Source organism: Trachypithecus francoisi, unplaced genomic scaffold (genome assembly GCF_009764315.1).
Source record: "Trachypithecus francoisi isolate TF-2019V2 unplaced genomic scaffold, Tfra_2.0 Lachesis_group3, whole genome shotgun sequence".
NCBI classification, from domain to species: domain Eukaryota; kingdom Metazoa; phylum Chordata; class Mammalia; order Primates; family Cercopithecidae; genus Trachypithecus; species Trachypithecus francoisi.
In genome coordinates, this window is record NW_022681468.1 from 70,953,645 (window position 1) to 70,980,980 (window position 27,336).

At 38.3% G+C, this 27,336-nt stretch overlaps 1 protein-coding gene across 3 annotated transcripts in view; it reads left to right on the forward strand.

Annotated features, from left to right (window-relative positions):
• The window catches only part of BAZ1A (bromodomain adjacent to zinc finger domain 1A), a 131,280-nt gene that overhangs the window by 65,917 nt on the left and 38,027 nt on the right, over positions 1-27,336 (forward strand). For all 3 annotated transcript variants that reach the window (XR_004431676.1, XM_033188273.1, XM_033188272.1), the window contains exons 5-12: positions 238-339; positions 4,043-4,130; positions 8,943-9,077; positions 10,755-10,854; positions 11,540-11,706; positions 20,872-20,967; positions 21,745-21,883; positions 23,731-23,877. Coding sequence is in view for 2 of the 3 variants with exons in the window: in XM_033188273.1 (XP_033044164.1) it covers positions 238-339; positions 4,043-4,130; positions 8,943-9,077; positions 10,755-10,854; positions 11,540-11,706; positions 20,872-20,967; positions 21,745-21,883; positions 23,731-23,877 (974 nt within the window). In the remaining variant the exon portion in view is untranslated. The remainder of the gene's footprint in view (positions 1-237; positions 340-4,042; positions 4,131-8,942; positions 9,078-10,754; positions 10,855-11,539; positions 11,707-20,871; positions 20,968-21,744; positions 21,884-23,730; positions 23,878-27,336) is intronic.

A 27,336-nucleotide genomic window follows, 5' to 3' on the forward strand; every position in this document is an offset into this window, starting at 1 on the left:
GTGTCCCAGCTACTTAAGAGGCTGAGGCAGGAGAATAGTTTGAACGCAAGAGGTAAAGGTTGCAGTGAGCCAAGATGTGCCATTGCACTCCAGCCTGGGCAACAAGAGCAAGACTCCATCTCAAAAACAAAATTTTTGAAATACGTGATTTTGTTATAGTGTATTCTTACTAGATTTCCATTTAAAATTTCATTTTCCAAATTATTAACTGACTTGTCTTTTCCCTCCTCTTTTTAGGAAGAAAAAAGATGCAATTGATCCCTTACTATTCAAGTATAAAGTGCAACCCACTAAAAAAGAATTATATGAGTCTGCTATTGTTAGAGCAACACAAATCAGGTAAAACTCACTATCTTCTCAATAGTAGTTTAAAGTAAAATAATTATGTAAGATTAAAAAGGTCTGATGTAGAAGAAATAGGAAGTACTGTGATTGCTTTCCTTTTAAAAAGTAAATGTACATTTATATGTTCATAGACTGATTAAAATAAATCCTAAGAATCTTGATGAAGGCCAGGTGCAGTAGCTCACGTCTGTAATCCTAGCACTTTGACAGGCCAAGCCAGGAGGATCACTTGAGGCCAGGAGTTCAAGACCAGCCTGGACTATGTGGCAAGACCCTGTCTCTATTTAAAAAAAAAATCCTAATGGACTGATTGAGCCCTTTGTTTAGATGACTAACCCCAAATAGTCTTCTATCTAAAGAATTAAAAAGGGTCCTATTTATGAAGTACTTTTCATGAGATAACTCAATTTTTAATATTAATGAAGGTGCTTATAAACGTTAATGTTTGTAGTATTCATTAGACAAACATTTGATCAGTTTTTTCCTATTCATTAAGAAAGTTAAATCATAAAAAATGAGTATCTTTAAAAAGTTCTTGTTTGAGGCCTAATCAGAGGAGACAGAAGTTAATATAAGAAGTTGCTTTAGTGAGTAGTTAATACATAAAATAACTGGCTTTAGGTTATACAGATATATTTTAGGAAAATCCCTATTGTTGCCTGTTGGGTTTAGGCTCTTAGTCATCTGAAAGTAAGAAGATATCAGCCAGCTATCAACCTGCCACCTAGGAGTCAGTCTTGCATTTCATTTAATGTAAAATAAGTTTTGCTTGTGTTCTCATTGCTTTTGTTCCATATATATTCGTGTGTCCAAACAAAAGTGGTAATAATAATATAAGTATTAAGAGAATCCTGAGATAGATATATCACTTTCTGTGGCTGTATTGAGGTATGTGTGGTTTGTTGGTTTGTTGGTTTTGGGGGGCTCGTCATTAGTTTAAGATCTCTAGAGCATTCTACATTTTACTGTATATTCAAAAATAATATTCCAAAACTAATGTTTGATTATTCAAACTTTTAAAATTTTGTTTATGGGCTCATGAATAGCACTGTTGAGACTACAGATATTTTCCTCATTCACAGTTGAGTTTTTTTCTTTTGCCTTTAGTTCAGGATGTTATTTACATAATGTAATTCCCTATTTAATATTTTTCATTTTTCTATTTACTTTTTGACTTATACTTTAATTATTCTGCTAGACCATGATTACAGTCTTGGTTAGCTCATTTTTTTACTAATTGGTAAGCCAAAGAATTACAAGGTGAGAAAGTTATACTTCATAATAAAAGACTTAAATGACTTATAGGTCTTTGTTAGCATCAAAAAATAGTACAATGCTTTTTTTTAATAAAGAGATGGTAATATTCCTCTAATAAAAAAGAAGACTTGATATGTTAGAGTAGTATTGACATGTAGAACTTTCCTTTTTTTTTTTGAGACGGAGTCTTGGTCTGTCGCCCAGGCTGGAGTGCCGTGGCACAATCTCGGCTCACTGCAAGCTCTGGTTCCCGGGTTCACACCATTCTCCTGCCTCAGCCTCCCAAGAAGCTGGGACTACAGGTGCCTGCCACCACGCCCGGCTAATTTTTTGTATTTTTTTTTTTAGTAGAGACAAGATTTCACCGTGTTAGCCAGGATGGTCTCGATCTCCTGACCTCGTGATCCACCCACCTTGGCCTCCCAAAGTGCTGGCGTGAGCCACCGCGCCCAGCAGAACTTTCTTTTATAATGGAAATGTTATATGTATGCTATCCAACAGCCATGTGTCACTATTGAGAATTTGAAATGTAGCTAGAAAGAATGAGGGAACTGAGTTTTTAATTTTATTTATAAATAAACAATATGTGGCTAGTAGCTACCACATAAACTAGTGTAGTCCTTGAGGACTAGTTTCTTCAGCAGTCAACAAGTAATTACCTTCTCTTTACCACCTACTGTATGGTGCAGAGATATAGCGGAGTCCTTGTTCTCATGGAGCTTTAAATCTAGGAAAAGAATATAGTCATCCTTGGTTATCTGTGTGGGAGGGAAATCTTTGGATGTTCAAGTTTCATAAAATGGTGTAGTATTTGGATATAACCTACACACATCTTCCCATATACTTTAAATCATCTCCAGGTTACTTATAATACCTAATACAATGTAAATGAAGTATAATTCCTTGTTATACTGTATTGTTTAGGGAATACTGACCAACAAAAAAAGTCTGTACATGTTTAGTACAGCTGCAGTTTTTATTTTCTCCAAATACTTCTGATCTACAGATATGGAGGGCTAACTATACATTTTTGGCAAGGCCACTACTTAAAAATCATATATGGTTTCTTCACTTACTGGAGCTTTTAACTTGGCTTTTTCTTGAAAGGAATACATTGAACTCAATTAAAACATTTACTTTTTTTCCAGAAATACTTCTATTTCTTTTCTATTGGTTTTGTTTTGTTTGTGGTGGTGGTGGTTACTCTTGTGGTTGTTTTTAATTGGGGGCAAGGGAGAATAAAAAACAGTATGTTTTAGAATATTAATTTTAAGCCTCTTTTAATTTTCATCCCACTGATTTGTTGGTTGTCATGAGATTTAAATACAAAATGTTTTAAAATTTGATATAAGCTATGTTCAACTTTGTTTACAATATCCACTTGATATGCAGCACTTAATATGATTTCTGGTAGTCTACTGATTTTAATTTTTTTTGTTTTGTTTTGTTTTGCTTTGTTTTTTTGAGACAGGGTCTCACTCTGTCTCCCAGACTAGAGTGCAGCAGTGCAATCTCAGCTCACTGCACCCTCCGCCTTCCAGGCTCAAGCAATTCTCCAGCCTAAGCCTCCCAGGTAGCTGGGATTACAGGCGCCTGCCACTACCACCCAGCTAATTCTTTTTGTATTTTTAGTAGAGATGGGGTTTTACCATGTTGGCCAGGCTGGTCTCGAACTCCTGACCTCAAGTGATCCACCCTCCTCAGTCTCCCAAAGTGCTAGGATTACAGGCGTGAGCCACTGTGCCTGGCCTGATTTTAATTTTTAAGAGAATTTTAATGGTTATACTTGTAGGGGTAATAATCTAATTTTATAAAATTTGATTTACTCTCTATAGCATATTTTCCTTAAAGTTTTTCTTTTTTGTTTACTTTTTTCTTTTTTTTTTTTTTTTTGAGACGGAGTCTTGCTCTGTTGCCCAGGCTGGAGTGCAGTGCTGTGATCTCGGCTCACTGCCTCCCGGGTTCATGCCATTCTCCTGCCTCAGCCTCCCGAGTAGTTGGGACTACAGGCGCCCACCACCACCACTAATTTTTTGTAGTTTGAGTAGAGACAGGGTTTCACCATGTTAACCAGGATGGTCTCAATCTCCTAACCTCGTGATCCACCCACCTCGGCCTCCCAAAGTGCTGGGATTACAGGCGTGAGCCACCGCGCCTGGCCCTTGAAGTTTGTTTTCTCAGTGGCCCCTAAACAACAAATGCGTATGCTGTTTTTGTAATAGACTTTTTATAATAGATTCACTCATGTAGCTCTTATAACTTCCTACATAAATACCTCTGTAAAAGTTTCTTGTAACTTCTACATAAATACTGTTAGAAGATGAAGTATCCTTTGATTCCTAGGCTTGAAATTCAGGTTATAAATTTACAGAAATTACGGAGTTTGGGTTGAACTCTTTGATGCTAACACTACCCTCTTTGACTTCCTTGCTTCCTGTAGCCGGAGAAAACACCTATTTTCTCGTGATAAACTAAAGCTTTTTCTGAAGCAACACTGTGAACCACAAGATGGAATCATTAAAATAAAGGTAATCAAATAATGAAATTATTTGTTGGAAGACAGAAAACAAAATGGGTAGTGTTATAAAGTTACAACATTGCTGAAATGTTATTTCAAAGATGATTAAAGATTGCTCTTTTTAAATCTGGAACCAATTTTTAGTACTTCTGAAAAATATTTCTTAGATTAATTACTATTTTTAAAATTGCTAGAATTGCTAGGTGGTTCAGTTACTACCACTTATAAAAAAGATCAACAAGGACAGGTGAAAATAGATAATTTGGAAAAAGAAAAGTTATCAAGTGGGGCAGCTATAGCTTCCTAATACCTGTAGTGTGGTTCTGGCTTATGAAGAATAGACAGATTCAAAGAACAATGCTAAACAGAGCCTACTAGATGAGAGAACAATGTATAATAAAAAGAGCATTGGCTGGGCACTGTGGCTTACTCCTATAATCCTTGCGCTTTAGGAGGCCAAAGTGTACATATTGCTTGAGCCCAGGAGACCGGCCTGGGAAACATGGCGAACCCTGTATCTACAGAAATTACAAAAATTACCTGGGTGTGGTGGTGGTAACTGTAGTCCCAGCTACTTAGGAAGCTGAAGTAAAAGGATCACCTGAGCCTGGAGAGGTCAAGGCTGCTGTGAGCTGTGATTGTACCACTGCACTCCAGCCTGGACAACAGAGTGAGACCCTGTCTCAAAATAATAATAATAATAATAATGTATCATGCTAATACTAAGCAGACAGATTATATTTTGTTAATAACCATTAAGAGAGGAAAAAGTCAAGTTTTAGAGATTTCACATTGCATACCAAGTAAAAAGTTAAATGGTAAAACTCAAAGTAATTTTTTTTTTTGGTTGAGATGGAGTCTCGCTGTGTCACCCAGGCTGGAGTGCAGTGGCCGGATCTCAGCTCACTGCAAGCTCCGCCTCCCAGGTTTACGCCATTCTCCTGCCTCAGCCTCCCAAGTAGCTGAGACTACAGGCGCCCGCCACCTCGCCCGGCTAGTTTTTTGTATTTTTTTAGTAGAGACGGGGTTTCACCGTGTTTGCCAGGATGGTCTCGATCTCTTGACCTTGTGATCCACCCGTCTCGGCCTCCCAAAGTGCTGGGATGATAGGCTTGAGCCACCGTGCCAGGCCCAAAGTAATTTTTTAAAATGCAAAATATTCAACTTTCATTGGGATAAAGACACACTAAGTAAAAAAAGCAATAGAATGGAGCCTCATGCCTGTAGACCCAGCTACTCCTAAGGCTGAGGTGGGAAGATCACTTGAGGCTGGGATTTCAAGTCCAGCCTGGGGAACATAGCAAGACCCTGTCTCTAAAAAAAAAAAAAAAGCAGAAACAGCACATACCTGGGGCCTGTCTAGAAGGTGGGAGGAGGGAGAGGATGGGGAAAAATAACTAATTGGTACTTGCTTAAAACCTGGGTGATAAAGTAATCTGCACAACAAAAACCCCAAGACACATGTTACCTATGTAACAAACCTGCAAATGCACCCCTGAACTTGAAAGTTTAAAAAGGCAGTAGAATGGGTTAGAGAGATGTATGCATTTGTCACAAATCATCTCCAGCATGTGTAAGATTTGTGCATTTCACTGTATATAAATGTTTAAAAAGAAGAGAAACTTTAAAAAAACAATGAGTTTATGCGAAAAGTTAACATTTCAGGTCTCTAGAGACAAGATTGATTTAAAAAATGGACACTTGGTTAACTATTGGAATAATAAAGTTAAATCTAACTCAAAAGAAATGAAACAAATTTTAATGTTAAACATGACGAGGTACTTAGGAGAAATAGAAAAAAAAATACCAAGGACGAGATTGAGCATAAACATAGGTTTTAAAATGTCATGCGTAAGTGAGCCAAGATCGTGCCACTGCACTCCAGCCTGAGCAACAGGAGACTCCATCTCAGGAAAAAAAAAAAGTCATGCATAGATTTCAAGGGCAAGCACTGGGGGAAAAATACCTTGAGTAAATACAATGAAGAGTGCAAATTAACTAGAAAAACATATGCACCCCAGTAGGAAAATGGTCAAATAGATATGATTAAAATTCACAGTGGATGAAATATAAAAACTTGAAAACGTAAGATAGCGTCATCTGAAAAATAATTTTTTAAAAATGTGAGCATATTTATGTATCTGCCTTGATAAGATTCAATTATGCTCTATCTATAGCATTATCAGGTAGCCATATTAAATGATGCTTACAAAAAGTTTTAATGATTTAGATACTTGCAATAAATGGTTAGAACAGTGCCTGACACTTGGTAGGCAATCGATATATGTGAATAGTTGTATATGTGTATTGTAAACAGCCAGTTGGCCAGTTTCTCTAATTTATAAAGATTTCTTACACATCAGTGAGCAAAGATAACCCAATTGGAAAATGGTGATAAAAGACATCAGCAAATATTTCACCAAGGAAAAAGTCAGTGAACATGGAAAGAAGATCAACTTTACTTAATAAATAAATGGGAATTAAGGTCACAATAAACATTTTTCACTTAGAGTGTAATAGAAGATTATTAATGGATATGCTGGTGTATTAATCCATTCCCACACTGCTATAAAGACATACCTGAGACTGGGTAATTTATAAAGAAAAGAGGTTTAATCAGCTCATAGTTTTATGGGCTGTACATGCTTCTGCTTCTGGGGAGGCCTTTGGAAGCCTACAGTCTTGGCAGAAAGCAAAGGGAAAGCAAGCACATTTTCACATGGCTGGCAGGAGAGAGCGTGAAGTGGGAGGTGCTACATACTTTCAAACAACCAGATCTCATGAACAGCAAGGGGGAAGTCCGCTCCATGATTCAATCACCTCCTACCAGGACTGTCCTTTACCACTGGAGAGTACAATTCCACATGAGATCTGGGTGGGGACACAGGACCAAATTATATCAGCACAGCACTTTGTGAGCAAGCACACAAAGTTTGATAACCAGTTTTGGTGAGCATAGACTGCTGTTAGGAGTACCTACAAGTACAGAAAGATGTGGGTCTTGTGTATTATGTGTATGAATAAGGAACTTTGGCAATTAATGTACTAAAACGTATTTTGGCCTTTATGAGTGTATATATATTTGAGACGAAACCACCCATGTGCTTTATAATCATATTTAAGGTGCAATTCTGTAGACAATTACATAATTCTATTCCATAGATAATCCTGTTATCCCACATAATTCAGAGATTATGTGGGATGGAATATGATCATTTTAATGAAATCTTCTTTAATGTGAAATTTTGATAGATTCTTGATTTATTACATGGCCAGAACTGGTTGAATTCTAGGTGTTTAAAGCTGTGCTCTACCTACAAAAATAATTATACACAAAATACCCTTTTCTGTTTTGTTAACTTTTTGTATTTTGTATCATTATTTTCTCACACATTTCCTGAAAGGTATTTCTGTAAATGGCACTTGTTTTCATTTGCTTGAGAGGAAGAATGATGATCTTGGCCATTAGGTCAAAAATAACAAAAAGTCTAGGGTTGCACATGGATAAAAGGTAAGCAAGACTGGGCACAGTGGCTTATGCCTGTAATCCCAGCACTTTGGGAGGCCAAGGCGGGCAGATCACTTGAGGTCAGGAGTTCGAGACCAGCCTGGCCAACGTGGTGAGATGCTGTCTCTACTAAAAATACAAAAATTAGCCGGATATGGTGGCACGCACCTGTAATCTCAGCTACTTGGGAGACTGAGGCAGGAGACTCACTTGAACCTAGGAGGCAGAGGTTGCAGTGAGCCGAGATCATGTCACTACACTCCAGCCTGGGTGACAGAGCAAGATTCTGTCTCAAAATAAATAAATACATAAATAAAATTAAAATAAAAAAACTTTAAAAGGCAAACAAATTCTAGATACAAGGTAAAAGGAGATAAACTCTTGGATTTAGTAATTATTCTAAAACCACACCATTTCTAGCAAGAATAAGGTTGACTTCTGAACTTAAATTCTTTGTTTAAACTTTATAGGAATTTGCAAGTATTTCTGCTTTTATCAAGACTAGAGGGATGTAATGGGAAATTTGATACATTAAGTATTTAAGTTATTACTCTACCCTGGGAGGAACATCTGAATAAATGTTCAGCAGTTGGCAAATGGTTAAGAAAAATTTATCGGGTTAATACAGTGGATTTTTAATGTTAAATATATGGATTGATTATTCATTTACATAGAAAATCTTACAAAATTTGTCAAAGCAAAATAAAGTATTGTATAATATATAATTTTGAAATATAAGAAACTGTACAACCATTCTTGAGGTATTTTATTATAATGTAATCTTTGAATTGTGGTTTTCTTTCTGGTAAGGCTAATTAATTATATAGTGGAAAAAGGATTGGTTAAACCAACTAAGATGTATTTTACTACACAATAATGCATAAAATTCTAATGTTTTTATCCTGCTTTTTTTTTTTTTTTTTCTGAGATGAGGTCTTACTCTGTCACCAGGCTGGAGTGCAGTGGCGTGATCTGTGCTCACTGCAACCTCCACCTCCCAGGTTCAAGCAGTTCTCCTGCCTCAGCCTCCCGACTACCTGGGACTACAGATATGCACCACCACGCCCAGCTAATTTTTGTATTTTTAGTAGAGATGGGGTTTCATCATGTTAGGCAGGATGGTCTCGATCTCTTGACATCATGATCTGCCTGCCTCGGCCTCCCAAAGTGCTGGGATTACAGGCATGAGCCACTGTGCCCAGCCTATCCTGGTCTTTTAATAGCATTAATAGTGGCCATATGACATGTAGGGCATATCTGTATATTGTTTACTAATGTGTTATTATTGTACCCTATGTCTTTGTGTTAATTAAGGCATCATCTCTTTCAACGTATAAAATAGCAGAACAGGATTTTTCTTATTTCTTTCCTGATGATCCGCCCACATTTATCTTCAGTCCTGCTAACAGACGAAGAGGGAGACCTCCCAAACGAATACCTATTAGTCAGGTAAGTAGAGAACTGATTAAAACTACATTTTCACTGTTAGTGAAACAGTATTCAGAATCAAGAAGTATGTTTGTCTCCCCTCACATCCATAGCCTAGAGGAAGAAACTCATTACCTCACCAAAAAATATGTGAGTATGTACTATATGTTGATAACTGCTCAGCAATGAGGCTTGTAGAAGTTTCAGGTGTGAATTAGATATGACTTTCATACCACAAGGATTTTATACCAAAGTGGAAGCAAGCACATAAGCAATTACTGAAATGTAAAGCAGGGAGTAAACTATGGGATTGAAGTATAAAATAGTAATAAATTCTGACAGGAGGAAGTTATAGGGGGTTTTTAAAAAGCAATAATGCAGCCAGGCGCAGTGGCTCTTGCCTGTAATCCCAGTACTTTGGGAGGCTGAGGTGGGTAGACATTTGAGTCCAGGAGTTCTAGACTAGCCTGGCCAACATGGCAAAACTCTGTCTCTACTAAAAATACAGGAGCCTGAGGCACGAGAATTGCTCAAACCCGGAAGGCAGACAGAGGCCGAGGTTGCTGTGAGCCGAGATCATGCCACATTGCACTTCAGCCTGGACAACAAAGCCAAGACTCTGTCTTAAAAAACAAAACAAAAAAAGCCTACACAAGTTAATTAGGTTAGAGACATTATTCTTAGAAGAAATAAAATAAAAATAAAATTTGACATTGGCCACAAGAATGTTTCTGGTATGTCTTTTTTCTACATCTTTCATATTTGATATTTACACCATCTAGTTTATAAAGTAAGCTGAAAGTTTGTTTTTCTAATGCATTTTTAAGGCTCTTTCTATGTATTGCCAATTTTTCCTGAGATATTCTTGTAATAATTTATAGAGCTACAGAGTTAACTCATGTTCTGTGTATTACTAAGATTAGAGTTATTAACAGTTCAGTTGCACTTTTTTTTTTTTTTTTTTTGAGATGGAGTCTCACTGTCACCCATGCTGGAGTACAGTGGCACAATCTTGGCTCACTGCAACCTCCACCTCCCGGGTTCAAGCAGTTCTCCTTCCTCAGCCTCCTGAGTAGCTGGGGCTGCAGGTGCATGCCACCACTCCCAGCTAATTTTTGCATTTTTAGTAGAGATGGGGTTTCATTATGTTGGCCAGGCTGCTCTCGAACGCCTGACCTCAAGTATTCTGCCTGCCTTGGCTTCCGAAAATGCTACGATTACAGGCATGAGCCACTGTGCCCGGCCCAATTATACTTTAGAATAAAAACTCATTTTAGACTGGGCATGGTGGCTCACACCTGTAATCCCAGCACTTTGGGAGCCTGAGGTGAGTAGCCCACTCGAGGTCAGGAGTTCAAGACCAACCTGGCCAACATGGCAGAACCCCGTATCTACTAAAAATACAAAAAATAATTAGTCGGGTGTGGTGGCACGTGCCTGTAATCCTAGCTACTCAGGAGGCTGAGGGACAAGAATCACTTGAGCCCAGAAAGCAGAGGTTGCAGTGAGCCGAGATCACACCACTGCACTCCAGCCTGAGGGATACAGTGAGATTTTGTCTCAAAAAGAAAAAAAAGAAAAGAAAAGAAAAAAAAATCATTTTAGTATAAACAAAGTGTAATTGGTGAGAGTTTTAAATATTTTGCTTTTTATTCTTACTATAAGAACCAGGCATACTATTGTGGTTTGTTTTTTTAGGAGGACAATGTTGCTAATAAACAGACTCTTGCAAGTTATAGGAACAAAGCTACTAAAGAAAGAGATAAACTTTTGAAACAAGAAGAAATGAAGTCACTGGGTGAGTTTTAACATTCTTTCCAAAAGCTGATTAGGAATAAGAAAGAATATTTCTCTGTGCCTGAGTGGGGGATGTTTCTGAAATGGCATGTTTCTGGTTAATTGTTTTGAAGTGCAGTTATTTTTTCTATCAGATAACTATTGTTTATTTGTTTGCTTGTTTTATAAATAAGACCACTTCATCTCTTAAAATTTCACAGTCTTGCATATGCCCTATTAAATTGCTTAGTGCTAGATTAAGCAGAAGTTTGAGTTTCCGGGGCTTACAAACTGGGGCTATTTTGTTTGATTCACAAAGCCTTTTAAAACATTGCTTCCCAAACTTGAATATACATATGAATCACTTGGGGATCTTGTTAAAATGAAGCTTCTAAATTAGTAGGTCTGGTTGGGGAATGAGATTCTGCATTTTTAAACAAGGTGATGATAACCTTGCTGCTGGTCTTCAGATCACACTTTGGGTATTAGGGCTTCCAAAGGCACATATATGTTTGTCCCAGTACTGTAGTTTGTCATAAACTTAGCCAATTTGCTTTTCCTATTTTAATCACCTGCTGGCTCCCTCTAGGAATTTTGAGAGTCTCTACCAATCTCATTTATTTCAAGGATTCTGTTGTTATATCAAAAAAATTGCCAAGTGTTATTTTTTGTCTATATATAGTTCTAAGTTTGATTTTTCTCCACAGCTTTTGAAAAGGCTAAATTAAAAAGAGAAAAAGCAGATGCCCTAGAAGCGAAGAAAAAAGAAAAAGAAGATAAAGAGAAAAAGAGAGAAGAACTGAAAAAAATTGTTGAAGAGGAGAGACTAAAGAAAAAAGAAGAAAAAGAGAGGCTTAAAGTAGAAAGAGAAAAGGTATTCATTTGAGTGTACTAGCTATACTCTCTACATATAGTACTGCCACTTTACATATCTACCTCCATGGTTGATTTTCAAATGCTTTTCTACTTTCATTCACATTTATGAATATGCATAGAAAGCTGATTGGTTTATCTCCCTTTTGCTTTGGAAAATTTAACATGCCTTTACACATACTTAAAACCTCTTTTAGAAAGCAGTTCTAAATGATTTCATTGTTTAGACTTCCAAATTTAGGGAAGATTATATATGTAAAAGTTTATATGTAAAACTTTAAGAGGTAAAATACACAGTTTGAAAAATAAAATAGGCCGGGCACAGTGGCTCACGCCTGTAATCCCAGCACTTTGGGAGGCCAAGGCAGGCAGATCATGAGGTCAAGAGTTTGAGACCAGCCTGGCCAGCATGGTGAAACCCCATCTCTACTAAAAATACAAAAATTAGCCAGGCATGGTAGTACGCACCTGTAATCCCAACTACTAAGGAGACTGAGGCAGGAGAATCGCTTGAACATGGGTGGAGGTTACAGTGAGCCAAGACCGTGCCACTGCACACCAGCCTGGGTGACAGAACAAGACTCTGTCTCAAATAAATAAATAAATAATAAATAAATAAATAAATAAATAAAAATAACAAGAATGTATTACTGTGTTCTTATCCTATTTGAAAAATAAGGTGTAATAGTAGTGTTTCATCAAATCTTTGATTGTGGTCTTGAGTGGTACATATTCCTTAGAGAATTCTATAGCTTGTTTCCTGCAAAGTCAGTCATTTTCAGAGATTTCTTGGGATATTCACAAGTAGCCTTAGAGGATCATGTTACATGCTCCGTGCTCATTTTAGTTGTCTGTAGTCTCCCTTGAATTTTTTTTTTTTTTTAATTTCTAGGGTACATGTGCACAACGTGCAGGTTTGTTACATAGGTATACATGTGCCATGTTGGTTTGCTGTACCCTTTAACTCGTCATTTACATTAGGTATTTTTCCTAATGCTATCCCTCCTCTTGCTGCCCACCCCACAACAGGCCCCTGTGTGTGATGTTCCCCACCCTGTGTCCAAGTGTTCTCATTGTTCAATTCCCACCTATGAGTGAGAACATGTGGTGTTTGGTTTTCTGTTCTTGTGATAGTTTGCTCAGAATGAGGGTTTCCAGCTTCATCCATGTCCCTGCAAAGGACATGAACTCATCCTTTTTTATGGCTGCATAGTATTCCATGGTGTATATGTGCCACATTTTCTTAATCCAGTCTATCATTGATGGACATTTGGGTTGGTTCCAAGTCTTTGCTATTGTGAATAGTGCAGCAATAAACATACATGTGCATGCGTCTTTATAGTAGCATGATTTATAATCCTTTGGGTATGTACCCAGTAATGGGATGGCTGGGTCAAATGGTATTTCTAGTTCTAGATCCTTGAGGAATCGCCACACTGTCTTCCACAATGGTTGAACTAGTTTACAATCCCACCAACAGTGTAAAAGCATTCCTATTTTTCCACATCCTTTCCAGCATCTGTTGTTTCCTGACTTGTTAATGATCACCATTCTAACTGGTGTGAGATGGTATCTCGTTGTGGTTTTGATTTGCATTTCTCTGATGGCCAGTGATGATGAGCATTTTTTCATGTGTCTGTTGGCTGCATAAATGTCTTCTTTTGAGAAGTGTCTGTTCATATCCTTTCCCCACTTTTTGATGGGGTTGTTACATTGTTTTCTTGTAAATTTAAGTTCTTTGTAGATTCTGGATATTAGCCCTTTGTCAGATGGGTAGTCTGCAAAAATTTTCTCCCGTTCTGTAGGTTGCCTGTTCACTCTGATGGTAGTTTCTTTTGCTGTGCAGAAGCTCTTTAGTTTAATTAGATCCCATTTGTCAATTTTGGCTTTTGTTGACATTGCTTTTGGTGTTTTAGTCTTGAAGTCTTTGCCCATACCTATGTCCTGAATGGTATTGCCTGGGTTTTCTTCTAGGGTTTTTATGGTTTTAGGTCTAACGTTTAAGTCTTTAATCCATCTTGAATTAATTTTTGTATAAGGTATACGGAAGGGGTCCAGTTTCAGCTTTCTTACATATGGCTAGCCAGGTTTCCCAGCACCATTTATTAAATAGGGAATCCTTTCCCCATTTCTTGTTTTTGTCAAGTTTGTCAAAGATCAGATGGTTGTAGATGTGTGGTGTTATTTCTAAGGCCTCTGTCCTGTTCCTTTAGTCTATATATCTGTTTTGGTACTAGTATGATGCTGTTTTGGTTACTGTAGCCTTGTAGTATAGTTTGAAGTCAGGTAGCGTGATGCCTCCAGCTTTCTTCTTTTTACTTAGGATTGTCTTGGCAATGCGGGCTCTTTTTTGGTTCCATATGAGCTTTAAAGTAGTTTTTTCCAATTCTGTGAAGAAAGTCATTGGTTGCTTGATGGGGATGGCATTGAATCTATAAATTACTGGGGCAATATGGCCATTTTCACGATATTGATTCTTCCTATCCATGAGCATGGAATGTTCTTCCATTTGTTTGTGTCCTCTTTTATTTCGTTGAGCAGTGGTTTGTAGATTTCCTTGAAGAGGTCCTTCACATCCCTTGTAAGTTGGATTCCTAGGTATTTAATTCTCTTTGAAGCAGTTGTGAATGGGAGTTTACTCATGATTTGGCTCTCTGTTTTTCTGTTAATGGTGTATAGGAATGCTTGTGATTTTTGCACATTGATTTTGTATCCTGAGACTTTGCTGAAGTTGCTTATCAGCTTAAGGAGATTTTGGGCTGAGATGATAGGGTTTTCTAAATATACAATCATGTCATCTGCAAACAGAGACAATTTGACTTCCTCATTTCCTAACTGTGAATACCCTTTATTTCTTTATCTTGCCTGATTGCACTGGCCAGAACTTCCAATACTATGTTGAATAGGAGTGGTGAGAGAGGGCATCCTTGTTTTGTGCTGGTTTTCAAAAGGAATCCTTCCAGTTTTTGCCCATTCAATATGATATTGGCTGTGGGTTTGTCATAAATAGCTCTAATTATTTTGAGATACGTTCTATCAGTACCTAGTTTATTGGGCATTTTTAGCATGAAGGGCTGTTGAATTTTGTTGAAGGTCTTTTCTGCATCTATTGAGATAATCATGTGGTTTTTGTCATTGATTCTGTTTATGTGATGGATTACGTTTATTGATTTGCATATGTTGAACCAGCCTTGCATCCTAGGGATGAAGCCCACTTGATCATGGTGGATAAGCTTTTCGATGTGCTGCTGGATTCAGTTTGCCAGTATTTTACTGAGGATTTTCACATCAATGTTCATCAGGGATATTGGTCTAAAATTGTCTTTTTTTGTTGTGTCTCTGCCAGGCTTTGGTATCAGGATGATGCTGGCCTCATAAAATGGGTTAGGGAGGAGTCCCTCTTTTTCTATTGATTGGAATAGTTTCAGAAGGAATGGTACCAGCTCCTCTTTGTACCTCTGACAGAATTCGGCTGTGAATCCATCTGGTCCTGGACTTTTTTTGGTTTGTAGGCTATTAATTATTGCCTCAATTTCAGAACCTGTTATTGGTCTATTCAGAGATTCAACTTCTTCCTAGTTTAGTCTTGGGAAGGTGTATGTGTCCAGGAATTTATCCATTTCTTCTAGATTTTCTAGTTGATTTGCATAGAGGTGTTTATAGTGTTCTCTGATGGTAGTTTGTATTTCTGTGGGATTGGTGGTGATAGCCCCTTTGTTGTTTTTTATTATGTCTATTTGATTCTTCTCTCTTTTCTTCTTTATTAGTCTTGCTAGTGGTCTGTCAATTTTGTTGATCTTTTCAAGAAACCAGCTCCCGGATTCACTGATTTTTTTTAAAGGGTTTTTTGTGTCTCTATCCCCTTCAGTTCTGCTCTGATCTTAGTTATTTCTTGCCTTCTGCTAGCTTTTGAATTTGTTTCCTCTTCTCGAGTTCTTTTAATTGTGATGTTAGGGTGTCAATTTTAGATCTTTCCTTCTTTCTCTTGTGGGCATTTAGTGCTATAAATTTCCCTCTACACACTGCTTTAAATGTGTCCCAGAGATTCTGGTACATTGTGTCTTTGTTCTCACTGGTTTCAAAGAACATCTTTATTTCTGCCTTAATTTCGTTATGTACCCAGTAGTCATTCAGGAGCAGGTTGTTCAGTTTCCATGTAGTTGTGCAGTTTTGAATGAGTTTCTTAATCCTGAGTTCTAATTTGATTGCACTGTGGTCTGAAAGACAGTTCGTTGTGATTTCTGTTCTTTTACATTTGCTGAGGAGTGCTTTACTTCCAACTATATGGTCAGTTTTGGAATAAGTGTGATATGGGGCTGAGAAGAATGTATATTCTGTTGATTTGGGGTGGAGAGTTCTATAGATGTCTATTAGATCCGCTTGGTGCAGAGCTGAGTTCAAGTCCTGGATATCCTTGTTAACCTTCTGTCTCATTGATCTATCTAATATTGGCAGTAGGAGTTAAAGTCTCCCATTGTTATTGTGTGGTAGTCTAAGTCTCTTTGTAGGTCTCTAAGGACTTGCTTTATGAATCTGGGTGCTCCTGTATTTGGTGCATACATATTTGGGATAGTTAGCTCTTCTTTTTGAATTGATCCCTTTACCATTATGTAATGGCCTTCTTTGTCTCTTTTGGTCTTTGTTGGTTTAAAGTCTATTTTATCAGAGACTAGGGTTGCAACCCCTGCTTTATTTTGCTTTCCATTTGCTTGGTAGATCTTCCTCCATCCCTTATTTTGAGCGTATGTGTGTCTCTACGTGTGAGATGGGTCTCCTGAATATAGCACACTGATGGGTCTTGACTCTTTATCCAATTTGCCAGTCTGTGTCTTTTACTTGGGGCATTTAGCCCATTTACATTTAAGGTTAATATTGTTATGTGTGAATTTGATCCTGTCGTTATGATGTTAGCTGGTTATTTTGCCCGTTAGTTGATGCAGTTTCTTCCTAGCATTGATGGTCTTTACAATTTGGCATGTTTTTGCAGTGGCAATGGCTGGTACCAGTTGTTCCTTTCCATGTTTAGTGCTTCCTTCAGGAGCTTTTGTAAGGCGGGCCTGGTGGTGACAAAATCTCTCAGCATTTGCTTGTCTAGAAAGGATTTTATTTCTCCTTCACTTATGAAGCTTAGTTTGGCTGGATATGAAATTCTGGGTTGAAAATTCTTTTCTTTAAGAATGTTGAATATTGGCCCCCACGCTCTTCTGGCTTGTAGCATTTCTGCTGAGAGATCCACTGTTAGTCTTATGGGCTTCCCTTTGTGGGTAACCCGACCTTTCTCTCTGGCTGCCCTTAATATTTTTTCCTTCATTTCAACCTTGGCAAATCTGACATTTATGTGTCTTGGGGTTGCTCTTCTCGAGGAGTGTCTTTGTGGTGTTCTCTGTTGGCCTGCCTTGCTAGATTGGGGAAGTTCTCCTGGATAATATCCTGAAGAGTGTTTTCCAACTTGGTTCCATTCTCCCCATCACTTTCAGGTACACCAATCAGACATAGATTTGGTCTTTTTACATAGTCCCATATTTCTTGGAGACTTTGTTCATTTCTTTTTACTCTTTTTTCTCTAAACTTCTCCTCTTGCTTTATTTCATTAATTTGATCTTCAATCACTGATACCCTTTCTTCCACTTGATTGAATCGTCTATTGAAGCTTGTGTATGTGTCACATAGTTCTCGTGCCATGGTTTTCAGCTCCATCAGGTCATTTAAGGTCTTCTCTACACTGTTTATTCTAGTTAGCCATTCGTCTAATCTTTTTTCAAGGTTTTTAAGCTTCCTTGGTGATGAGTTTGAACATCCTCCTTTAGAGAAGTTTGTTATTACCAACCTTTTGAAGCCTACTTCCATCAGCTCGTCAAAGTCATTCTCCGTCCCTCTTTGTTTTGTTGCTGGCGAGGAGCTGTGATCCTTTGGAGAAGAAGAGGCGCTCTGGTTTTTAGAATTTTCAGCTTCTCTGCTCTAGTTTCTCCCTATTTTTGTGGTTTTTATCTACCTTTGGTCTTTGATGCTGGTGACCTACAGGTGGGGTTTTGGTGTGGATGTCGTTTTTGTTGATGTTGATGCTATTCCTTTCTGTTCGTTAGTTTTCCTTCTGAGAATGAGGTCCCTCAGCTGCAGGTCTGTTGGATTTTGCTGGAGGTCCATTCCAGGCCCTGTTTGCCTGGGTATCACCAGCGGAGCCTGCAGAACAGCAAATATTGCTGCCTGATGCTTCCTCTGGAAGCTTCGTCCCAGAGGGGCACCTACCTGTATGAGGTGTCAGTTAGGCTACACAGGGGTCAGGGACCCACTTGAGGAGATAGTCTGTCTGTTCTCAGAGCTCAAAAACCGTGCTGGGAGAAACACTGCTCTCTTCAGAGCTGCCAGGCAGGGACGTTTAAATCTGTAGAAGTTTCTCCTGCCTTTTGTTCAGCTATGCCCTGCCCCCCAGAGGCAGCAGACTTTGCAGAGCTGCAGTGGGCTCTGCCCAGTTTGAGCTTCCCTGGCTGCTTTGTTTACCTACTCAAGCCTCAGCAATGGGGGACACCCCTCCCCCTAGCCAGGCTACTGCCTCACTGGTCAATCTCAGACTGCTGCGCTAGCAGTGAGCAAGGCTCTGTGGGTGTGGGACCCGCTGAGCCAGGCACGGGATATAATCTCCTGGTGTGCTGTTTGCTAAGACCATTGGAAAAGCGCAGTATTTGGGCAGGAGTGTCCCAATTTTCCAGGTGCAGTCTGTCACGGCTTCCCTTGGCTAGGAAAGGGAAATCCCCTAACCCCTTGCACTTCCCGGGTGAGGTGATGCCCCACCCTGCTTCAGCTCGCCCTCCATGGGCTGCACCCACTGTCCAAACAGTCCCAATGAGATGAACCAGGTAACTCAGTTGGAAATGCAGAAATCACCATCTTCTGCGTCGATCACACTGGGAGCTGCAGACGGGAGCTGTTCCTATTCAGCCATCTTGGAACGGAAACCAAATGTTTGTCAAATAGACCATTGAGTTGGTGTAGAAGGTCTAATATAAGTTTACACCAGAAAACATAGAGAACAGAAAAATCACCAGAAATCTGATGGTAACATTTAGAGATAGAATTAACACTTTTTTTTTTTTGAGACTGAGTGTCACTCTCTTGCTCAGGCTGAAGTTCAGTGGCTTGATCTGGGCTCACTGCAACCTCTGCCTCCCAGATTCAAGCAGTTCTCCTGCCTCAGCTTCCCGAGTGACTGGGATTAGAAGTGCCCACCACCACGCCTGGCTAATTTTCGTATTTTTAGTAGAGATGGGGTTTCACCATGTTGGCCAGGCTGGTCTGAAACTCCTGACCTCAAGTGATCTGCCCGCCTTGACCTCCCAAATTGCTAGGATTACAGGCATGAGCCACCGCACCTGGCCAGAGATAGAATTAACACTTTGATTTGTTAATTTCTAGTCTTTATCCTGTGCCTTAAAAAAACAGATCACTCACCATTTAAGGTTTTATATGCTTTTTTAAATCTAACATGATCATAAACATTCTTCCATGTTATTAAATAATCTTAAGTGGAATTTTTAATGACTGCATAACTCATTAAATAGTCCAAGTGCTTTAAATAATACTGCTGTGTTCAAATTTCTGAATAGGCCGGGCGCGGTGGCTCAAGCCTGTAATCCCAGCACTTTGGGAGCCGAGACGGGCGGATCACGAGGTCAGGAGATCGAGACCATCCTGGCTAACACTGTGAAACCCCGTCTCTACTAAAAATACAAAAACTAGCCGGGCGAGTTGGCGGGCGCCTGTAGTCCCAGCTACTCGGGAGGCTGAGGCAGGAGAATGGCGTAAACCCGGGAGGCGGAGCTTGCAGTGAGCTGAGATCCGGCCACTGCACTCCAGTCCGGGCGACAGAGCGAGACTCCGCCTCAAAAAAAAAAAAAAAAAAAAATTTCTGAATAAAGTCTTCTTTTTTTTGGACTATGTCCCAGGATAAATTTGTAGAAGTAGAATAAATCAAAGGGTAAAAATATTTTTAAAACTTTCTATACATACACATCACTAAGTATTTCCCAAGCATGTGCTTATTTACACTGTTCGCAACAATGAATTAGAATGCTAACCTTACTTGATCCTATAAGAATTATTTCTGAGGTTGGGGGTGGATAATTTATTTAAGCAGACTATTCAAGTTACAGCAAGTTCCGTAACTATCTAGGCCATTTTATGTTGAAAATTTGATAAGTGCACATCTTTTTACCTCTGTTGTTCCTAAATTTCAAAGAAGAGAATAATATAATAACATATTAAATATACTTACTGGAAAAAATAGTAAAATATTTTATTTATACTGCTTTATTAGAGACATTTAGCAGTTAATATTTATCTTGCAATTTCAAACATCAGAATCAACAAGTAAGAGTTTCAAAAGACCAAGTAAGAGAAATAGCCTAAATTACAAGAAAGAAGTCCATCTATTCTAATATTGTTGCTTTTAATTATTGTTCCCTCTTTGTGTCTCTAGGCTGTTACCAGATTCAAATGAATCTTGAAAATAACAAATGTATTATAAATATAAGGGGAAGTTTCATTTCAGGCAGTCTAATAATTTATTTTGCTAGGATCTTATTGATAGGAAGTAGAGAGAAAGCTATAGATCAAGTCAGATTAAATTAATATTTATTCAAGAGCTGCCCAGGCTGGAGTGCAGTGGTATGATCTCAGCTCACTGCAACCCTCTCCTCCTGGGTACAAGCGCTTCTTCTGCCTCAGCTTCCCGAGTAGCTGGAATGACAGGCACATGCTACCATGCCCACCTTATCTATATATATACATTTGTATTTTTAGTAGAGATGGAGTTTCGCCATTTTGGCCAGGCTGGTCTCGAACTTCTGACCTCAAGTGATCCACCTGACTCTGACTCCCAAAGTGCTGGGATTACATGTGTGAGCCACTGCACTCGGCCCATTTTCAGTCTTTATAGCATTATTTTGATAGGTATTATTTTGATCAGTGGTTCTAAAACTTTAGCATGTATTAAAAACCACCAGGAGGGCTTGCTAGAACACCAATTGCTAAGTCCTAACCTCAGAGTTACTGCTTCAGTAGGTATGGGGTAAGGTCCAAGTATTTGCATTTCTAACAAGTTCTCAGGAGATGCCAATGCTGCCATATAAATTTCTTACATGAATTGTTACTAACTTTTAAAAATTTTTAGGAAAGAGAGAAGTTACGTGAAGAAAAGCGAAAATATGTGGAATACTTAAAACAGTGGAGTAAACCTAGAGAAGATATGGAATGTGATGACCTTAAGGTATAAACATGTTATGTGATGTTTGGCACACATAGGTTTTACATGCCTTATGTGGCTTTGCTGATGAAAACATTCTTTTATTTAATAGCAGCCTCTTTTCTTTATATTTAACCGAGAGAAAATAGCTAGTTAAGCAAATGTTCACACTTAGAATTCCAAGGTAGCATTGTTAGTGTTTTATAATCAGCTTTGATAATGGATCTTATTCTGTAGAAATAATAGGTCAGTTTGTGTAATCCTTAATAATCCAAAAACCACTGTAGCCAGGCATGCATTTAGCTTGATTGCTAGGTAAGGATTCTGCCTGTTTACAGAAATGGCCAAAGTGTCCAAATCAAACTCATTCAACTTGGCTTATAAAGAACAATTTCTAAATCAGTAGATGGTAGATTAATTATGTTCCAAATCATAAGGAGATAGTACATTGAAGGTAGTATTTCACAGCTGATTTGGCTTCAAAATGTGGCTTAAGAGACTCTTACTAGGAAATATAGTCAGAAATACACTCAGCCTAAAGCTATGTTCTTAGTAAAAGGAAGGAAAATGTTCCTTTCTCCCAGTCCCTTCTCAGGAACTGTGATTTAGTAAAGTTGGAACAAGTTCAGGACATCTATAATTTTAGAAGTTTCAAAGGTGATTGTGATAAACAGCCAGGGTTGAGAACCAGTAGCTTACAAAGAATAATGCTTAATAGTTAGGTAAAAAGTATGTCATCTCTACCTTTTAAGTTTTCCTTTTCGTGGTTCACATGGTTATATAAATTGTTTAATCTTTCAGGAACTTCCAGAACCAACACCAGTGAAAACTAGACTACCTCCTGAAATCTTTGGTGATGCTTTGATGGTTTTGGAGTTCCTTAATGCATTTGGGGAACTTTTTGATCTTCAAGATGAGTTTCCTGATGGAGTAACCCTAGGCAAGTGCTCTAGTTATCTATTGCTACATTATAGTTCATCCTAAACTTAGTGCCTTTAAAAACACAAGCCATCTTGTAAAGTTCTGTAGGGGCACTGGAGTTGGGATCTCTCTGGTCTAGCTAGGTGTTCAAAATGGCTTCTTCTTACACAGGTTCTGGTGCCTTGGTCCTCTTCATGTGGCCTTTCATTTCATCAGAGTATCTCATTATTATGTGGCACCTGGGGACTCTAAGAAGCAGGAAGCAGAAACTGCTAGTCCTCTTAAAGCCTAGGCCTGGAATTGGCACAGCCTTACTTCTGCCACATTCCATTGGTCAGAGCAGTGAGAGGCCACCTTGAGATTCAACAGGATGGTGGAATAGACTCCACTTCTTGAGCAGGCAGTGGTATATGGGTGTTTGCAGACAGGTTATTGCCCACCTTTAATTTGTAATTCTCTTTGGCCTATGTACTTACATACTTTTACTTTGTATAAACATTTATAATGCATTTAGTATAAGGAGAGATTTGGATCAGATTTTGAATTTTTGGCTGTCACATGGAAAAATAATTTTCTTAAAATCTATGTAGAGACTTTGAAATAGAGAATTATAGTGCCACTCTTTTTTTTCTTGAGGCAGAGTCTTGCTCTGTCGCCTAGGCTAGAGTGCAGTGGTGAGATCTCAGCTCACTGCAAGCTCCACCTCCAGGGTTCAAGCGATTCTTCTGCCTCAGCCTCCCAAGTAGCTGGGACTACAGGCGCCTGCCACCGCGCCTGGCTAATTTTTTTCTTTTTCTTTTTTATTTATTTATTTTTATTTTATTTTATTTTTTTTTTTTTTTTTTTTTTTGAGACAGAGTCTCGCTCTGTCACCCAGGTTGGAGTGTAGTGCGTAATCTTGGCTCACTGCAACCTCCACCTCCTAGGTTCAAGCAATTCTCTGCCTCAGCCTCCCGAGTAGGTGGGATTACAGGCACCCGCCACCATGCCCAGCTAATTTTTGTATTTTTAGTAGAGACAGGGTTTCACCATTTTGGCCAGGCTAGTCTTGAACTCCTGATCTTGTGATCTGCCCACCGCGGCCTTCCAAAGCACTGGGATTACAGGCGTGAGCCACTGCGCCCGGCCCAATTTTTTTGTATTTTTAGTTGAGATGAGGTTTCACCGTGTTAGCCAGGATGGTCTCAATCTCCTGACCTCGTGATCCGCCTGCCTCAGCCTTGGCTTATTGTAGGCATGAGCCATTGTGCCCAGCCTATAATGCCACTCTTATTTTAATAAAAGTGTATTCTTTAGGGGGGCTTTCAAATTATTTTATTTCTCCTTATGAGCCGGATGAGGCAAGAATCATTGTGCCTTATAGATCAAGGAGGTCTAAACAGTGCTGGTTTAGGTGAGATGAATTAGATAAGAAACATTTATTTATGACTTAGACACAATATTAGGATTAAAACCTAATGCGGATAATGACCTCTCCTATTCACTATTTGCACATACATAGCCCTCAAGAACAGTGGCACAATAACAAATATTTGCATTGTTCAGATTAGGATAAAACTATAATTTTTTAAATGTGCCTTAATTCGTGCCTTAAATTTAAATTTAAATGAAATATGTTGATCTATTGAGGCTATTTTGACTTTACTTGAATGAGGTGACTTTGGCTTATGATTTTATTGTATTTTATTGTAATCTATGTAAATTGTTTCTTATTTTGGCTTGGATAATACCTGGTTATACTTTCATAAATTGATGCTTAAGAAAATAGGTGCACATACTATTGTTGATTACATGTTTATTCCAGTGGAATTGTTTTTTCAGTACATGAACAGAACTTTAAATTCATTTTAAACATTTTATTCACAGAAGTATTAGAGGAAGCTCTTGTAGGAAATGACAGTGAAGGCCCACTGTGTGAATTGCTTTTTTTCTTCCTGACTGCAATCTTCCAGGCAATAGCTGAAGAAGAAGAGGAAGTAGCCAAAGAGCAACTAACTGATGCTGACACCAAAGGTCAGAGTTCAACATTATTGCTGATTGAACTATGGTAGTTTTGTAGTGAAACAAATTTTTGAAGGCTAATTTTAAATTAAATTGGCTTTTATGCTTATAAAATATAGTTGTTCAGGTTACCTGATGTTGAATCATATGCTAACAACATACGAATTATGTTATAAAAATTTTGTTTTGATATAACCTGTGTCTGACAACCTTAAAGATATTTTCCCTCGATCTATCTTGCTTTTATTCCTTTAGACTTTTCCTATGATTTAGAAGCATTATAGATCTCATTGACCAGTATCTGTAATTCCAAGAGATTCTGCTAACTAGCACTGTAGCACCGTTTCTTTGTTTTTTGGGGGTTCTTTTGGCCCCTTAACTAAGGAAATACTTTTTTTTTTTTGAGATGGAGTTTCACTCTGTTGCCAGGCTGAAGTGCATTGGCATGATCTTGGCTCACCGCAACCTCTGCCTCCCAGGTTCAAGCGATTCTCCTGCCTCAGCCTCCCAAGTAGCTGGGATTACAGATGCCCACCACCGCACCCAGCTAATTTTTGTATTGTTTTTAATAGAGACGGGGTTTCACTGTGTTGGCCAGGCCGGTCTGGAACTTCTGACCTCAGGTGATCCACCTGCCTTGGCTTCCCAAAGTGCTGGGATTACAGGCGTGAGCCACTGCGCCTGGCCAGGAAATACTTTAATTGTAATTAATATTTTAAAATGAAAATACTACTGCTGATTTCATTTTAGATCTGACAGTTTTTATATCAGAGTTAAGTAAAATTTTACTTAATAGTTTGAACTAGATAATTTGCCCTTTAAGTTCTGTACGTTTAAATATCTAGAGTCAGTTGTATGCTACATGTTAATGCAGGAATAATTCTTGGGGCAAACCCTTACATATTTTTAAAACAGTACGTTCACTATTTTGTTTAGGATTTACCTCAATAAGAGGAAATGTTAAGCATTTCTAATAAGAGATTGATTTGGCCTCCTGAATAATACCCTGAACTTTACCATATATGAGATTTAGGACCAGAAACTTGATTAAACAATACTTGAGTGTGTTACATAAAAATTCACAATAAGAAAGAACTGTTAGGAGACATCTTGATATCAGAATATTGGTACAGAAAGATGGGATATTCCTCCAGTCAGATAGTTTTGTTGACCTTAGATAATTCAAGGTCATCTTCCTTTATGCCTGGTCTCTGAAGCAACAGGATATTGATGAGTATGCTTTGATGTTTGTTGCCTTTTGATTTTACAGCCTGAGTTCAAGCAAAAATATATTTATATCGAGCTTGAGTGCTAACCACCATAGGTCCCTTATTAAGACCATTTTAAACCCTATTGTCATCTCAGATAATTTAGTTGATTAAATGATATTCTTTTAGCTATTATATTTATTAATGGCCAATATTATAGGGTTATTGATCAAATTCTAACAATACAAGACATAAAGCTGTATTTAATTCCAGATTTGAATTGTGTAGTTTTAGAAGTCATGGTGGAAAATAAAAGTGTGGTAAAAAGGAAATGGTATGGGAAAATTAGTATTATAAAGGAAAAATATATATAAGCAATGGTTGGTGTTTGAATTGCCATTACACTCTCTTCTCTTCTCGTCTCATCTCTTTTCTTTTTTGAGACGGAGTTTCGCTCTTGATGCCCAGGCTGGAGTGCAATGGCACAATCTTGGCTCACTGTAACCTCTGCCTCCTGGGTTCAAGCGATTCTCCCGTCTCAGCCTCCTGAATAGCTGGGATTACAGGTATGCACCACCATACCCGGCTAATATTGTATTTTTAGTAGAGACAGGGTTTCTCCATGTTGGTCAGGCTGGTCTTGAACTCCCGACCTCAGGTGATCCGCTTGCCTCGGCCTCCCAAAGTGCTGGGATTACAGGCTTGAGCCACTGCGCCCAGCTGCCATTACACTTTCATGATTGATCTGTGAGTTTTTAAAATAACTATTGCCTATATAGGATTGTGTATAAATATAAGATGTATCTCTCTAAATAATATTGGCTACTTAATAAAAGTTTTAATGCTGTCTTTGAAAATATTTAGCCTGGGTGACATAGTGAGACCCTTGTCTCTACAAAAAATAAAACAAGGCTAGGTGCGGTGGCTCATGCCCGTAATCCCAGCATTTTGGGAGGCTGAGGTGGGCGGATCACTTAAGGTCAGAAGTTCAAGACCAGCCTGACCAACATGGTGAAACTAAAAATGCAAAAATTAGCCAGGCATGGTGGCACATGCCTGTAATCCCAGCTACTTGGGAAGCTGAGGCACAATAATCCCTTGAACCCAGGAGGCAGAGGTTGCAGTGATCCGAGATCGCAACACCAGTCTAGGCAATAGAGACTCTGTCTCAAGAAAATAAATTTAATTAAAATTAGCCAGGTGTAGTCGTACATGCCTGTAGCCCCAGCTACTTGGGAGGCTGAGGTGGGAGGATTGTTTGATCCTGGCAGTTTGAGGCTGCAGTTTCCTGTGATTGTGCCACTGCACACCATCCTGGGACAGAGTGAGACCCTGTTTCGAAGGAGAAAAATATATATATATATATTTTTTTAATGTTAGGGAGGAAAAAAATAAGTCTGGCATTTTTCACTGTTTTCTCACTTTCCCTATTATTTATTACTGACCACATTTTACGTGATGTAAAATAAGTGATGTAAGAGACTACACATTGTTTCATTTAATTCTCATACTACTCTTTTGAGGTAGATACTATTTTCTGCATTTTACATATAAAGAAACTGAGGCTTAGTTTGAAGAAACATGGCTAATAAGGAATTGATGGGATACAAGCACAAGCAGTCTGATCTAGAGACTCATTACAACTGTACTATGTTGCTTCATAATATGGTAAAGAAGTTGAAATTTTGAATATTTGTTTCCTCTGGCATTGCCTGTAAAATTATCTGTCTTTGAGAAGATCTAATTTCTTTGGCCCTTGGTCTCCCTGTTTTTATATCAAACCTGAGAGATTTTGACTACCAATTTTAAAAATCTTATATTTAATACATCAGTTCCTCTCTTTAGTCTTATGAACTAAAAAGCCCTTCAAAGTATGGGAACAAGAGCATCCTCTTTATATAGAATGGTTTTGTGTATTTGTTGGATCATTGTCTAGTGTTAGAATTGTATGCACCTAATTCTAGATTATGATGACAATAAATATATCTGTTGCAGTTAGTCATAAAATACTGGATATAATTTGGCTATATTCTCTTGGTGTGATGTACCCAAGTGACTATCACTAAGCAAATCCTAGAATGGTATTTACAGTTTCTTAAGAATGCCATATGATCGATAAAGAGTTAAAGAATATATTTTAGCATATTACTTTAACACAATTAAAAATGCATTTCATTGGTTTTTCATTTCCTAAAGGCCTTTTTATAGCCTTTGTCTTAGGAAATTATAACTTTCTATAGATGGTATAGGTTGAATGTGGTGA